At 36.5% G+C, this 14,073-nt stretch overlaps 1 protein-coding gene across 3 annotated transcripts in view; it reads right to left on the bottom strand.

The window, feature by feature from the left end:
* The window catches only part of COL24A1 (collagen type XXIV alpha 1 chain), a 116,592-nt gene that overhangs the window by 85,450 nt on the left and 17,069 nt on the right, over positions 1–14,073 (bottom strand). For all 3 annotated transcript variants that reach the window (XM_042819281.1, XM_042819283.1, XM_042819282.1), the window contains exons 4-7: positions 11,557–11,610; positions 9,202–9,255; positions 6,274–6,327; positions 4,796–4,849 (exon numbers count right to left, since the gene is read on the bottom strand). In XM_042819281.1, the coding sequence (XP_042675215.1) occupies positions 4,796–4,849; positions 6,274–6,327; positions 9,202–9,255; positions 11,557–11,610 (216 nt within the window). The remainder of the gene's footprint in view (positions 1–4,795; positions 4,850–6,273; positions 6,328–9,201; positions 9,256–11,556; positions 11,611–14,073) is intronic.

Here is a 14,073-nt window from a genome sequence, read left to right as displayed (position 1 = left end):
GCTTCTCATCCCAGAAATCTTTCTTGTGGTGCTGGAATCATGATACTGTCAAACTTCAATCATTTCAACCATTATTTAGCTCTTAAAGGAAAATAAAGAATTAAAAATACACCTAGAACATTCTATCCACGTCACTACACCTGAAATAGAAACCTTCTTGGTCTTTACACTCACCTAAGCAGACCCAAGCAAGCTGACCTGTAACAATGCATGATCATGCACAGGCCAAGTATTTGTTCTGCACATTTCTTTCAGAGGTACTGGAAATAAACATGTTCCCAAAAACTGCAGCTTAAAAAAAAAAAAAAAAACCAAACAAAAAACCCCACAGAATACTCCTTATTCTGCATAGAAATCTATCACAAAACTGGTTTTTAAGATGGTGATTGAATAGTAGGAGTGTCTTGGATGACATGGAAGATCTGGCTGCATTGGGCTACGACATTCTTAGCCAGTACAGCTTTAAAGTGATGCAACAGACCCACAATAAGGAATTCTGCAACTCATTTCAGAGAGCCAGGCATCCTCACATTTTGGATAAGCTTCTGTTGAACCAAAAGTGTGCTGCTGTATTGAATTAGTCATTATATACAAGATTAAAGAACAGAATAACTTCACTCAGTGATAATTTTAGGTAATAGAAGAAAATGACAAGTTAGGCAATTTTTCTGTTATAGGATTAAGTAATTTTGTTCCAAAAGAGAGATATTCCTTAAGAAACCCAAAGGCCTCCTTTTCTCTAAACTCAAAGCAGGTGTCCTTTCATTGTGCTAATCACACATGGGATATTGCCGCTTTGCAAAGTTATAAGGCATTGTGGTTTCAGTCCTGTCCTGTAACTTGACTCAAGTAATTTTGATGTTATCTCACATCTGAGAAAGCAGCTCAGCACTGCTGTTGAAAAAAAAAAAAAAAAAAAAAAGTTAAATCTGTAATTGATAACCTGGATAAACCTGCTAATCTGATTGTGGATTAACAAATTGCTACAAAATATTCTGATTTTGTAATCTGAGAGCAGAAATTCTTATCAAACTAATAAACAGAACTAAAGATGCCAGTGTAAGTCAGTAACACACATCTAATTGTGTCTCAGAAGGCCATAAATTTTGTTAAATCCCCATTATGTATTTCATGAACGTTGCCAATTTCAGAATTTCGTCCTCTTCTTCTGATTAAATGACCAAATGAAATAGGTGTTGCTGGAAGAAATATCTCAAAAATCAATAATTTCAGTTTTTCCCTTTCACAAGGGAAGTGATGCTATACATGCAGTCACTCACAGAAAAGTCTGTCACAATCTAGTTTTAAAGTGGGTGGGTTTAGCAGAAAAGACTGCTGCATGGAGAAATTCAAAAGAAGGAAGACAAGGAACTATGGGATGAAGAAGGGCTGACCTGTGTGCATCTGTCTATGCCAAAGCATCTTCTGCCTGAGGAAAATTGCAGTGAACTCTTATTTTAGAGTACACATTCTTATTCAGAGTTAGCACAGTCTTAATTCACTTAAAGTCATTTAAGTGTTTGAAAATGAAGCTAAGGGCCCAGAGTAAGTGGTGTCTGCACATAGGAGAACGTCCTTACGCTGATAAATCTCCACTCCAGTTACCCAGCTGTCAGAGGCAACTACCTGCCTGTCTGCAGAGGTAAAGCAGGCCCTTCTTGTCGAGGGAAGAGAATGAGGGGATTTCCATCCTTGCAAAGTCTCCGGACTACTATAAGGAAAGTTTTTCAAGGGCTGATTTTAAGATTACACTGTCAGAGATGGCTTAAGATAAGATTTGTGCTTTGGAAACAGTATTCTCTGCAAACTAACTCTGAAGTTTCCAGCCACCATTTCTCTGCTTCGAAGATGCCTGAAAATCAAGCTCTCAAAACACTCATGAGCATGCAATTCTCTGTGCTTATTCTAGAACAAATTCAGAACACAGCAACAAAATCCTTATCCTGAACAGAGCAAAGCTTGGTTTTGCAGCTTGTGTTACAGGAAAGAGAAATGCCATGTTTACATGCAGACACAAAAATACGTACTCTGACACATGCTGTATAATGAAAAAGGTCTATCAAAATTATCTGTTCACAAAGTCCTGATTGTTAACATACTTTTGTTTTACTATCTCACAACAAAAACAAACAAAAAACTATAGTCTCAGCTTCACAGAAAGAAATACACCAATTTCTAGTTATAATCCAAAGCAGCAGTTTATCTACATTTTCGTAATGCACTGAGCACTTCAAAAACTTTTTTTATTTTTTATAAAATGAATCTTTTTAAGAAACACTTCTAACATGATCTACTGAACATATTCAGAAAAGAACCAGAAGCATACAGCTTCTCAAAAATTACTCAGGTCAAAGAAGTGAAAAGAATATACAACATTGCCCCAAATTTCCGCAACATATTTTTGTATAAGCTCCAAAAAACATTGGGCAAAGTCCAGAAGCAGAAAAATTTTGAGTAGAAAACTTGTTAAACAGAACATAATCCACAGACACAGCCGAGGCAGTCCTGTCCAGCGGAGGGCAGCAGGCATTGCGGTACACCCAGAGCAGCTCCATGGCCACCATTACCGCGGTTAGTTAGGAATGGATACCGCGTTTGCAGAACAAAAAGCAAACCCTGGACTTCATTGTTTCTGGAAGACGCTAACAAAAATCAGTATGAAAAAAGTAATTTTCATGAAAATAACACAAACTTGTGTTACATCATTAAAAGAAAGTCTGGAAGTATAGTAGACTCATTTGCTATCAATTACTTTTAAGAAACTGCTTATGTCAACATGAGCCATCTTTGAAAAAAATCAAACAATTTTTGACACTATTAATTCTCATTAAGATTTTCTTATATTCCTTTTTTAAGTGGAAGAGAAAATTGATCAGAAATAAGTTATTTGCCTCAACACTACGTCAGTTACCATTAACACTGAGCTACAGAACAAAAATGGAAGTAGTTGTTTTTATCCTGCAGTTTATTCTTGTATCTAGATGACTTCACAGCTATTTCTAATTACATTCCTTTGAAAATGATTTCCAAGATCACAATAAATTGACAGAAAATTACCAGTATGACAGCATCTTTACCCATTTATATATATTGAAAAATGATGCAACTAATTCTGAATTTGTCATTAAAATATTAAGCATGAAATACTTTTATTGTTTACAGGTTCAGTGCTGTTCAAAACCTGGTGCTCTTGCAATGCGGGTCAGGCAGAAGTTAAACATGGTTCTGATTAGTGTCTGACGTTTACAACATGCAAACAGAGCATAAAGTTTCCAGTGATCAAGCGATCCCAGTTCTTCACTGAGTCTCTACCCTCAGATAAGGAATGAATTCTTGTGGCAGGAAGAGAGCATGATGGCCATGAGATTTTCATTTCCTTGCCCCTAAATATCAGTCTTGTAATCCAAAACAAGTGACTGCTTCCCATATAAAGAGCTTTAAAACAAAAACTACTTTGTTTTCTAACCATAAACCTGAGGAAAGAAGAAAGCATAATACTTAGGGAATCTCAAGGCTGCCCAAGTTCAAGTGAGTAACAAAATCTATCAATGTCCAGACTTATTGGTTAGGTCTTAGAAGGGGGGATGCAAATTCTTGTTGCAGCTACATGTTTGCCCAATTCAAGAACTGAGACCTCATGTGTTTGGCCAAGTAAGTTTCCACACTCCTCCTGGCGTTACTTCAGTGACAGCTTCCTTTTCTGGTCACACATTCACTGTTTCTGTCAATTCTAGAAATGAATTAGTAGATGGTATATACACATATTTTTTATTCTCAAGACAATGTCAAATGAAGATGTCTTATAATACTGAACACGAGTTTTATTGCAAAACCATTTCATCTTTAATTCATGAACAAGCAAGACTTTAAGTAATACTTCTCCTTTATATGTCAAGGTAAGACCGTGAATACCAGAGCCCATCTTTCTAACAATTTATTCCATCCTTTTGATGGACACTTTACAACTGCCTTTAATGTTACACACTATAAATTCCACTATTTTATCTGTTTTCCATTTCACTTTCCATACACTTGCAAAGCAGAAATGTCTTATTATAGTATATAAGAACACTTTTTCTCCAGCTTTGTTGCTCATTTTTGCCAGTTTGTCTATAACACAGCCTAACTAGAGCAGCCTACTAGACATGCCAGATATTCTCTCCTTCCACATAAACTGCATTTACTCCCTTTTTTTTTTTAATTTTTATTTTTTAAGATTGTCTCATTTTCTCTAGTGACATCATTCCGTTTTCTTTTCCAAAATTGTTTGTTTGCCTTCTGCCTTCCTGTATGCATAGGACTGCTGTAATTTTTATGCTTTTATTAATGCAGAATATTGTATCTGACTTTTTCACACCAAAAAAAAAACAATAGCACCCAAAATTGGAACTTATTTCACTAGGCTTCTATTTAGCAATTTAGGCAAACATTTGGAAAAGTAGTAAAATAATGCAGAGGTACTACCAGCAAAAGAACACATGATCTCACAGAGTTTTTTGTATACTGCAAAGTACACAAGGTAGGAAGAATAAGCAAAAGACTGAAAATTGAATATAATCAATCTTAAAATGGCTGTAACTTGCAGGCAAACCTATACAACCAGAAGGGGCATGCCGTGCCTGCCACAATTTGTTTGCTTAGTATTTGAGAAAAAGTTTTGCACCGATGGACTTCTGACCTTATATATTTGACAGTACCAGTAGTAAGCAAAGCTCATATACTTTCTATTCTTTCTTCTTTCTGGCTGTAGTATTGAGCCAGAAGGGGCTGTGTGAAATAGGAAACAGGAACTTACCTTCTGGCCTTTCATCCCTGGTGGTCCTGAAAAGCCTATTGGACCTGGATCACCCTGTACAACAACAGTTAGAATCAATGTTGCATTGGACCACAGTACTGAGCTACCAACATGTAGCAAGCCATATCTTCTCTCCAACATTTAGTACAAAAAAGATGATGATGATTATTATTTTTAAATCGGGCACAGGTTATTTTTTCTTAAATTAAAAAAACTTGAGAAGGTTATATTTCCTCAAGTGCTGCCAACTGGTAACAGGGCTTAATTTAAGAACTCAAAACAGTGAGAACTATAAAAATGCCTAATCTGATATTTGTTGATTACAGATGCATGCTATATATATTTATTCATAGCTCATACTTATATGTGGGTGAGATTTAGACTGTTCAATACTATATCCATGGCAGTTCGGGCTCCTGCCAATGAATATATCTTGAGTTTCAAGGGGACAGGTATAGCCCATGACACTGGTTAGGCTGCCAGAAGTACAAGCTGACTGGCTTAAAATAATGTTGCAATTTCTGCAAAAGCAGCATTAAGTTTCTTATCAGTGCATCAATTGAAATATTTCTGAATTCTGCTCAGTAGTTCTTTAACACTGAAAATACATATTTAAGAATGTTAGGGTTTGATAAAAACAAATTTTAATTAATTAATTGCATATTTTACATATGCAACAGCAGTTAGTAAACAAGTTATTAGCTAATGATTGACTCATTGTGGATAGATCAAGTTCTGGACTTCTATCTCTTTTTACTCAGCATAAACATTCCATAATTGAGCTACCAGCAAATACTCCTAATAAAATTTTGCATAAATACAAGTGATTCTAAGAATGGAAACACATTAGAATGCCAGTAAATGTTTAGCATTATCACTTTCATTTAAAATTTTCATATGTAAGCATCAGTAGATTTGTTATATAAAAATAGACACAAGCTAAAAGCCCACAATTTCTACGAAGAATCAAACGAAGTATCTATGTATTTTATATATGTAAGTTTATATATATATATATATGTATATATACATATATAACTATTTTGCAGACAGTGAACAACTGCTAACTTGGCTACAGAAGTTTACAAGGATCTAGGTGAAAAAGTATCAAATGTGAGGGCAAACCTTAGTATCAAGAGTCTGACTAACTACAATGAAAACTGACTAACTGCAATATTGTAAAGAATGATGAGTGCATTTGTCAGACTTTGTCTGTCTGTACTAATGCACAATACTAAAGAAAACAGGAATCAGTACTTTGTCATTTCCCCAAATAAAATAAAATACATAATTATGTTTCATCTTTGGGTAGTATTTCCTGTTTACCTGTGGTTCATTACATCACCTGTATCTCCACTGATCAGTCTCTCAGAAGAGTCAAAACACATCAGAAGTGCAATGCACACAAAGCATTGCCTTGTTTAATGGTCACACGAGTTATAACAAGGCTTCAACATTTTTCAATAACTAAGTGTTACCTTTTCTCCACGTTTTGCCTGTCCTGGGGAGAACCCTGGGTCCCCTTTAGGGCCCTATTGCAGAGAAATTAAGCTTATTAATATCAACAGGGAAGAGACTTTTTAAATTATATATGTGGAAGCATATGTTTTTACTGCTGTAGCAAGAGAAAGGGAAATACATATATACTATCTGTATCAGCAAAAAAGTTACCAGACAAAAAACTGCAGTGAATCATGGCAAAATGCAATAAATCACACTAAAAGGAGATCTGTTTTCTAAATTCTATGTCACAACGTTCAATTACAAGTTTTCACTTACAAATTGTCTAGGGATACAGATATGTCAGTGTGCATGTATTCACAATTATAACTGAATATAAATGCTGTTTCGTACTTTACCAATAAAATTTCCGTATATCAAACTAACACAAAATGAATATCAGCAGAGAATGCTGCTATCCCAATTTCCAATGCAACTATATTTTCAATTCCTTTGCATAGTAGGCCTGTTTATTGCTGTTCACTTGTACCAAAAGCTTAGCTTTCCTTATCACAGACTGGCACATCCCAACAAGGCTATGTAATTATATCATTTATACATTTATCTACTATTATATCCATTATAGTGATTGATAAGTTTTTATCTCTATCCCAAATCTCTAGTTCTCCCAACGAGCCGCTTTCAGCAACCACTTTTATTCTCATAGGCATCCCCAGGAGACTATCCACGAGATTAATACATTCCTACACCAACACTTGGAAAGGGTTCTTCTGAAGCACTCCCTCTAAGCAGAACACGTAGAGTTAAACTGGAGTGTCAGGCCACAAAGAACACAGTTCTTCAGCATGGTAAGAGATATCTGAGTATTTTTCAGCAATTTGTTTGCATTTTGGAAGGCAAATTATTACATTCCTTGAAAAAATCCAGTTCGTCTTCTGCTTCCATTTTCCAATGCTGGCACATTAAACTAAGAGTGGAAATAAAGTTGTGATCAGCTCTTGACTAGTTAAAATAATAATGAAAAAATAAACTGAAAACCTGCCCATTCTTATGCACCAGTTGTGGATGAACACTTAGCCACAGACCAAGATGCAAAGATAAAAATAAAGCACGTTGTTATTTAATATATGTAACATTACAGTGTAGTTAGAATGGTGCCAAAATCTACAAGACAGATTTTCTTGAACTAATCCTTTTTCCAGAGAGCCAGAAATGCAGCCAAGCTTTATGAATACTTTTTAATTACTTTAACATCCCTACCAATCATTTACCAGGAATTAAATGCTGAGGTTGCTCAGCTATTGGTGGGAACTGTTTGCACGTGTTCAGGGATGGAATCTGGTACTCTGAGAAAATCAACTGAAACACTGAGAAGAATATGAACTAACATCGTTCCATGCCTCAAACAAGTGCATAAGGATGCTTCAACACAAAAGGGAAAAATGCATGAATTTCAAAGCTGCATTAAGTCAGTGACAGAATATTGTTGCAACTTATCTACATGTTTTGAGATCCAAAGTGCGTTTAATTTTAGCTTATGTAGTCTGTGTAGGTCAGATGGATGCTCATAGACAATCCATGTTGAGCACCTAGGTAGCTTCTACTTAAAGTTTCAGAAGGCACTTGTACTGAAAGGATAATTTATAACCTAACAAATTAAGAAGAGTGTTACCCACCTACTGAAATGTGTGCATGTGTATCTATACATAGGTATATATTTATGTGTATTATGCATAGGTTTATATTTATATATATTATACATAGGTATATATTTATGTGTATTATGCATAGGTTTATATTTATATATATTATACATAGGTTTATATTTATATATATTATACATAGGTTTATATTTATATATATTATACATAGGTTTATATTTATATATGTGTGTACACACAAATATACACATACATATATGTATAAATACACATGCATATGCACATACATTTCTATTCTTAAATTCATGGATATGGCTATAGAGTCATTAAGGGTTATGACCCAATGGAGTGGGAAAACACATTATTAGACAAATCCTAGGAATCACTGGTTATAATAGTTGTCCTAATAATGTGCATTATTATAGAGCCAGCACAGATGATGTAACAATTAACTGTGAATCTCTGAGTTCAACTGTTCCTATAAAAGCAGATACTAACTAAAGAGCACATACCAGATAGAGTTACTCAGTTTTACACAGTGTTTAACACTGAAAGCTTTATTAAATTTCTTTTTATGTCCTCAAGCGCTTTTTAACACCTGCCATGACAAGTCAGATTTCTGCCACAAGGAATTGCACTAAAACAAATCAAGGTTGCTGCTGTTTTTTCCTAACTTATCTATCAAATTGTTCAAACTAAATATGAGTCGAAGGCATTCTGCAATTACACAAATCTGTCAAGTCTGTTTAAAGGGCATTACGTGACACAGATTTGAAGGGTTTTCTGAGCTTCCAGGTCTAGTATTTTTTGCTGCAGATTGAAGTATCATATCAAGAGTGAACGTCTGAAATATCAGAGTATTTGAATATGAAAGACTGGGCACCAACAGAAAAAGGAATTAATAGAGAATGATTCAATTTCCTTTTTCTGTTGTTATTCTTAATCAAGGCAAAAGGTTGCATCAATTAAATGTTTATTCTCCCTTAAATTCCAGTTTATCTAAGAGGCTAGGCTGATTTACATGAAGTCCTTTGGGAAGCACAGACTACTTGTTTCCAAGTCACCATCCTGCACAGTTTCCTTATTCCTGGATAAACTGCTATTTTGTTTTGATTTTAAGTTCTGTTTGATTGATTATATTTAATTCAAAATTGCTTATGTTAACAGTCTCCATCTATACTGAAAACAACCTATTGCTTCTATTACAGGAAGTGATTCTATGGCTTCCAAAAAGCCACTAAGAAGTTCACTTATTTACATGGAAACATGGATAAATTAACTCACCTTTGGACCCGGCAATCCTGGCAAACCTGGATTACCATGTGGTCCTGGAATACCCTATAGAAACAGAGAGAGGAGGATTATTCAGCAATTCACTAAACTTCTCATTTGTTCAGCGAATCATTTTGCTGTTGCTTGTGGAAGTAGTGGTTGAGACTTTCAAGAGATTCTCAAGAAATGAGCACCGCCTCCTAACAGACTAAAGTGAAGCATTCCCAAACTTTAGCAGTTATTCAGCATGTAGCTCTGCAGCTGCACAACTTGGAGGCACTGGATTAACACAGAGAAATCACATGGAGGCACTCAACTATCATTTACAAAATAAGAAACTGGAATAGTGTTCACTGACTGAAGGGAGGATGTAAAGCAAAGTATTCCACCTTCTCAAAACAAATCATTACAGATAGAAACCCTTCAGATTCTCTCACAGCCAGTGTAAAAAATGGACTTGTTGCCAGAACAGTTTAACTGAAACCATTCCAGGAATAGAATGGCTAACCAGAACTGAGTTTACCTGATAGCTGAAACATTACCCAGGATAAATGTCCATTCTTGCAATACGCTAAGTAATCCTCAATCATGATAAAGTGTACATTAGGGAAAATATTTCTGCAGTGGCTGTCAGCAGCTATTCTTCTTCCAAATACTGAAGGACCAAACTGGTGAAAAGCTAACCCTGGTAAGTAAGCAGCAAAGCTCTTCCTGGATCCACTACGGCCAAAATTTCACACAAACTGAAAAGATCCTGTTTCAGCTCTCTCATAAACTCAGTGCTCTTACAAAAGATAAACTCGGCATTACTCTTTCCTTCACTGTGGCAACACGGAGCTGCGAAGGCATCCTGGTGAAATGGGAGGCACTGAGGGAATTTGGCCTCCTTGCTGGTTAATTCTGAATTTCCTGAAAGTTTATTCTGGAGAAACTTGGAACAAGCCAAGAAACAAACATGAAACTCAAAACCATGTGTCAGATGCAGACTTAGCTCTATCACAGAAAAAGAGGTTTTAATGGAAATCTATAATCATTAATCAGGCACTGGAAGTGTCCAACCCACATTAACCTCTATCAGGACTGGGCTTGGAGCATGGAGGCGGCCCAGACACTGCCACTCTGCACTTCATTGCTCCCCTGTGACACCTCCAGTCACACTTTCAGACCACAAAGGGCAGCTCACACAGTGGTAGACAGAAGTCACAGATCAGATTGATAAATGAGGAAATGAACTTCGCATCACCAGGGTTTTACACATTTTTTGTCTCTGCATTAACTCTACTTGCAGTATTGAGCAGATCTCTGGCATTTAAAAAAATGTATTAATTGCTTAAAATACTTTCTCAGCTCTTGAATGCATTTTAAACTCTGTTTGTGTCATAACTGCTGATAAATATTCACCTTCGTCATTTCCTTACCCCTCCAGGCACCTTATACAACACTATAAGACATGTTTTCTGACATAGCTTGTAGTTTTCAATATAAAGATCTACGCTGTACAAACCACCAGCTTTTCTTTAGCAGGACAATATGGAAACAAAACAAAACAAGAAAATTAAGTGAAGAAGACATGGATTTGAAAAAATTGTTTTCATTTTATACTTTTAAATGTATTTCATCCAGTCCCTCTTCACCAGCCACCCTGAAGTACCAGATCAGTTCCTGTCCCTTGGAGGGCTGCACTTTCCTAGCCAGCCACACCGGGTTTTGATAGCCAGCAAAGAGCAAAATGTTGAATGCAACGTGGAGTGACAGCTTGTTTAAATGTGCCTCAAAGGCTGACTCAACACTACTCCCACACATCTGCTGGGATTTTTGTATAATCTGCTCCCTTGCTTCCCGCTTGCCATTTGGCTAGCTGAGTGCGTTCCAGCCGCAACCACTTACACCCCCAAATACCACAGCCCAGCAAATCCTTACATTACCTATCACATCTTTTGTCAAGCTGCTGTAACACAAGAGTCTAAAATAGATTATTGGGAAAAATTTTTGTCTTGTAATGGCTGACTTTGTATCCATTGCCTGCTTGTCTGCACAGTGATACGCATCGCTCACTCCTCATTCCAAAACCAAATAACTTGACCCTAGTTGCAGATGGGGACAGCATGGAAAATACCAAAAAGTTAATATTGCAAGCAATAAAAGATAGGCATGAATGTCAGTGCCCTGTGTGTATGCGCCCCTACACAGAATTGACTGCACTGGAAGCTCACAGCAGAAGAAAAAGTTACTTTGCCATATGTCCAAATCATACATTGTCATAATTAATAGGCACACAAATGAAGTTGAAAAAAAAACAAATGCCAACTCCAGCTTAATTATACTGACCTGTGCGGAGCTACACAAGAACATAGCTGTTTTACTCACCCGAGGACCTCTTTTTCCTGATGGACCAGGTAGACCTGGAGGACCTGGAGGACCCTGGTGATAGAAAAATCAAAACAATTGAGGCTAAAAACCAACACAAGGACAGCATCACAAGTTTGAATAACACTGATACTTCTACCTGATGGTTTCCTGCTTGTGGAAGCCTTTGCTGCTTGAAAAATGACTCTTAAGCTACAAGCACATGTGTTTTAATTTTGCTCAATATCAGGTGTTTATAAATCATTTTTGGTGTGAGGAATTGGAGCTAACAATCTAGATTAACACAAATACACTTAAAAATTTACAATGGAAGAGCAGCTCATCTCAAGAATTAGAAACCAGTTCAGCGTATTTCAAAACAAAGAGCAGAATAAAGTATTTTTAATAAATATGGAGACATGCCTAACATCTTATGAAAGTCAGACAACTCATTATGACAAATGAGATAGCACTGCACAGAAAAAACAGACATGAATAGAGGAGACAGTAAGTATGCATAAATAATAGTTCAGTTTCACCAGTTGCGAGCTCAGGATAAGAATAACTGGCAGTGTGCCCATTCTCTGTTTCACGTGCAAATAAACCATATCATTCACTTAAAAAGAAACAAAAACACAGGTTCTTCTATTTTTGTGAATGCATTCCTAAATAGATATTTTATAACCAGATGTATCTTTTGCAAATAGGTCAGATTAACAGCAACTCTAAGAGTATGAGATAATGTGTCACCATTTGGACAGCGGTTTTGATCATAGAAATCTTTCCTTTTCTCTGTGCTCACTTCCAAAACCCCAGGATCTACTTCATCGTAAACTAATACGAATATGAGTGAGACGCAGAACAAGTTTTGCACCAATTTATATTAGATTCTATCTACCACATTTAAGTGCTGAAGAGGTATGGGCTATAATTAAAAATGAATTCATCTCCCAGCTGCATGCCAGTCTGAATCCCAGCAAACAAACACTCCTACTGCAAGGGAAAGCAGGCATCAAGACAGGAGGAGGGCAACTCATGATAGCAGGAAGGATTCAACTTGTTCTTTTTCCCCCACATCATCACACTCTTGTGTCTGCAGGTGTTGCATACCACCAGCTGAGAGGATAGACAGAGCCTTTTGAATATCATACTTCTCATCACCAAAGAACATTACTAAAAGCTGGCTGGCATACAAGGGAAAAGCAGAAGGGCAACAGTGATGGAGAGGAGGGAGGGAAAGGGAGTAAAAAGGGTAGAAGAAAAAAAAAGAAACCAGGAAAAGAGAATCTCTAGCACCTTTTGGGGTTCTGTTAGCAACAAATAAAAGACTTTATTAGGACAAAAGCTATATTTTTAAAAAACCTTAACAATTTTTTTTTAGGGAAGTGATATTTCTTTTTGTTTAGAAAAGACATATTGGCAGAGAAGACAGTGCTGATCGCAAATTTTCAGTGGCCAAGCCAGTTACCTTTATTTGGCTAAAATACAGACTACTTCACACAATTCTGTAAAAGAAACAGCTGTTATTCTGAGGAAAAACAAAAACAACAACAAAAAAAATCCTTTCCTCTCCAATTAGTCATAGTAATCTTCAAAGACCAATATTATAACTGGACAAAATTTAAGTGATACAATCTTGCATAGTCAAAGACTGAGAGTTTCAATATTATGGACTCACGAAGATGCCACCCTACTCAGTTACAAAACACACTGGTATCCCTGAATAGTTACAGCTCTACTAGTTAAACGAACCAGGAACACAGTGGGAATTTTAAACTGCAAGATAGAAGTCTTTGTTCATATAAGTCTAGCTGAATTCTGGAACCTCAAAGTTTCAAAACCTATAGAATCAGGAAACATCAGGTTTAGGAGCAAGGCTCTGCAACACAGATTATCCTGAAAATAAATTATAGCCTTTTTTTGCCCCTTTTTTTTTTTTCTTTTTTTTTTTTTTCTTTTTTTTTTCCTGGGCTGGTGTTTACACAGAGACAGTGAAACTGGGCTTGGGCAGAAAAAGCAGACATCTGGATTCTCTGAAGTGCTGTGCACTGGCAGTTGTCCCTGGGTGCCATCTGCCAGAAAGTTCAGTTGGCAATCAAAGTGAAAACAATGTCTTACACAACCTAGAAGACATTTTACAAGCTGTTTCCCCAAAGTTAGTATCATGGACATGATAGCTGTTTAAGGAGAACTATGGGTATGCAAGTACGGTGCAGAAAATGACTCTCATTGTGTCAGTCAAGCAGACAGACATGGAAAGCTCTTGGCCAGGTGTTCTTGTCAGGAGAGATCCAAAAACTTGAGCTTCCACCCAGCTGGAATACTAAGTGAAGAGATGGACTTGGTGTAGAAAATTATAATGGGGCTACCAAGGGAGATGTTAGATCTTCCATAAAAATAGTCTTAACCAGTGCATGTTCTTTTGTGGGAAAATGTTCTCTAACTCTTTTTCAGATCCTTTCTACACTTCCTTAACAAAAATTAGCAATCAAAGCCCACCATCTTCATGGCGGGAAAATGAATGTATATTAATTGGCA

The sequence above is a fragment of the Centrocercus urophasianus genome, unplaced genomic scaffold (genome assembly GCF_019232065.1).
Source record: "Centrocercus urophasianus isolate 14NV4802_14NV808 unplaced genomic scaffold, USGS_Curo_1.0 seq_18, whole genome shotgun sequence".
Classification (NCBI taxonomy): Eukaryota; Metazoa; Chordata; class Aves; order Galliformes; family Phasianidae; genus Centrocercus; species Centrocercus urophasianus.
This window is presented reverse-complemented; position numbering and strand designations above follow the sequence as displayed.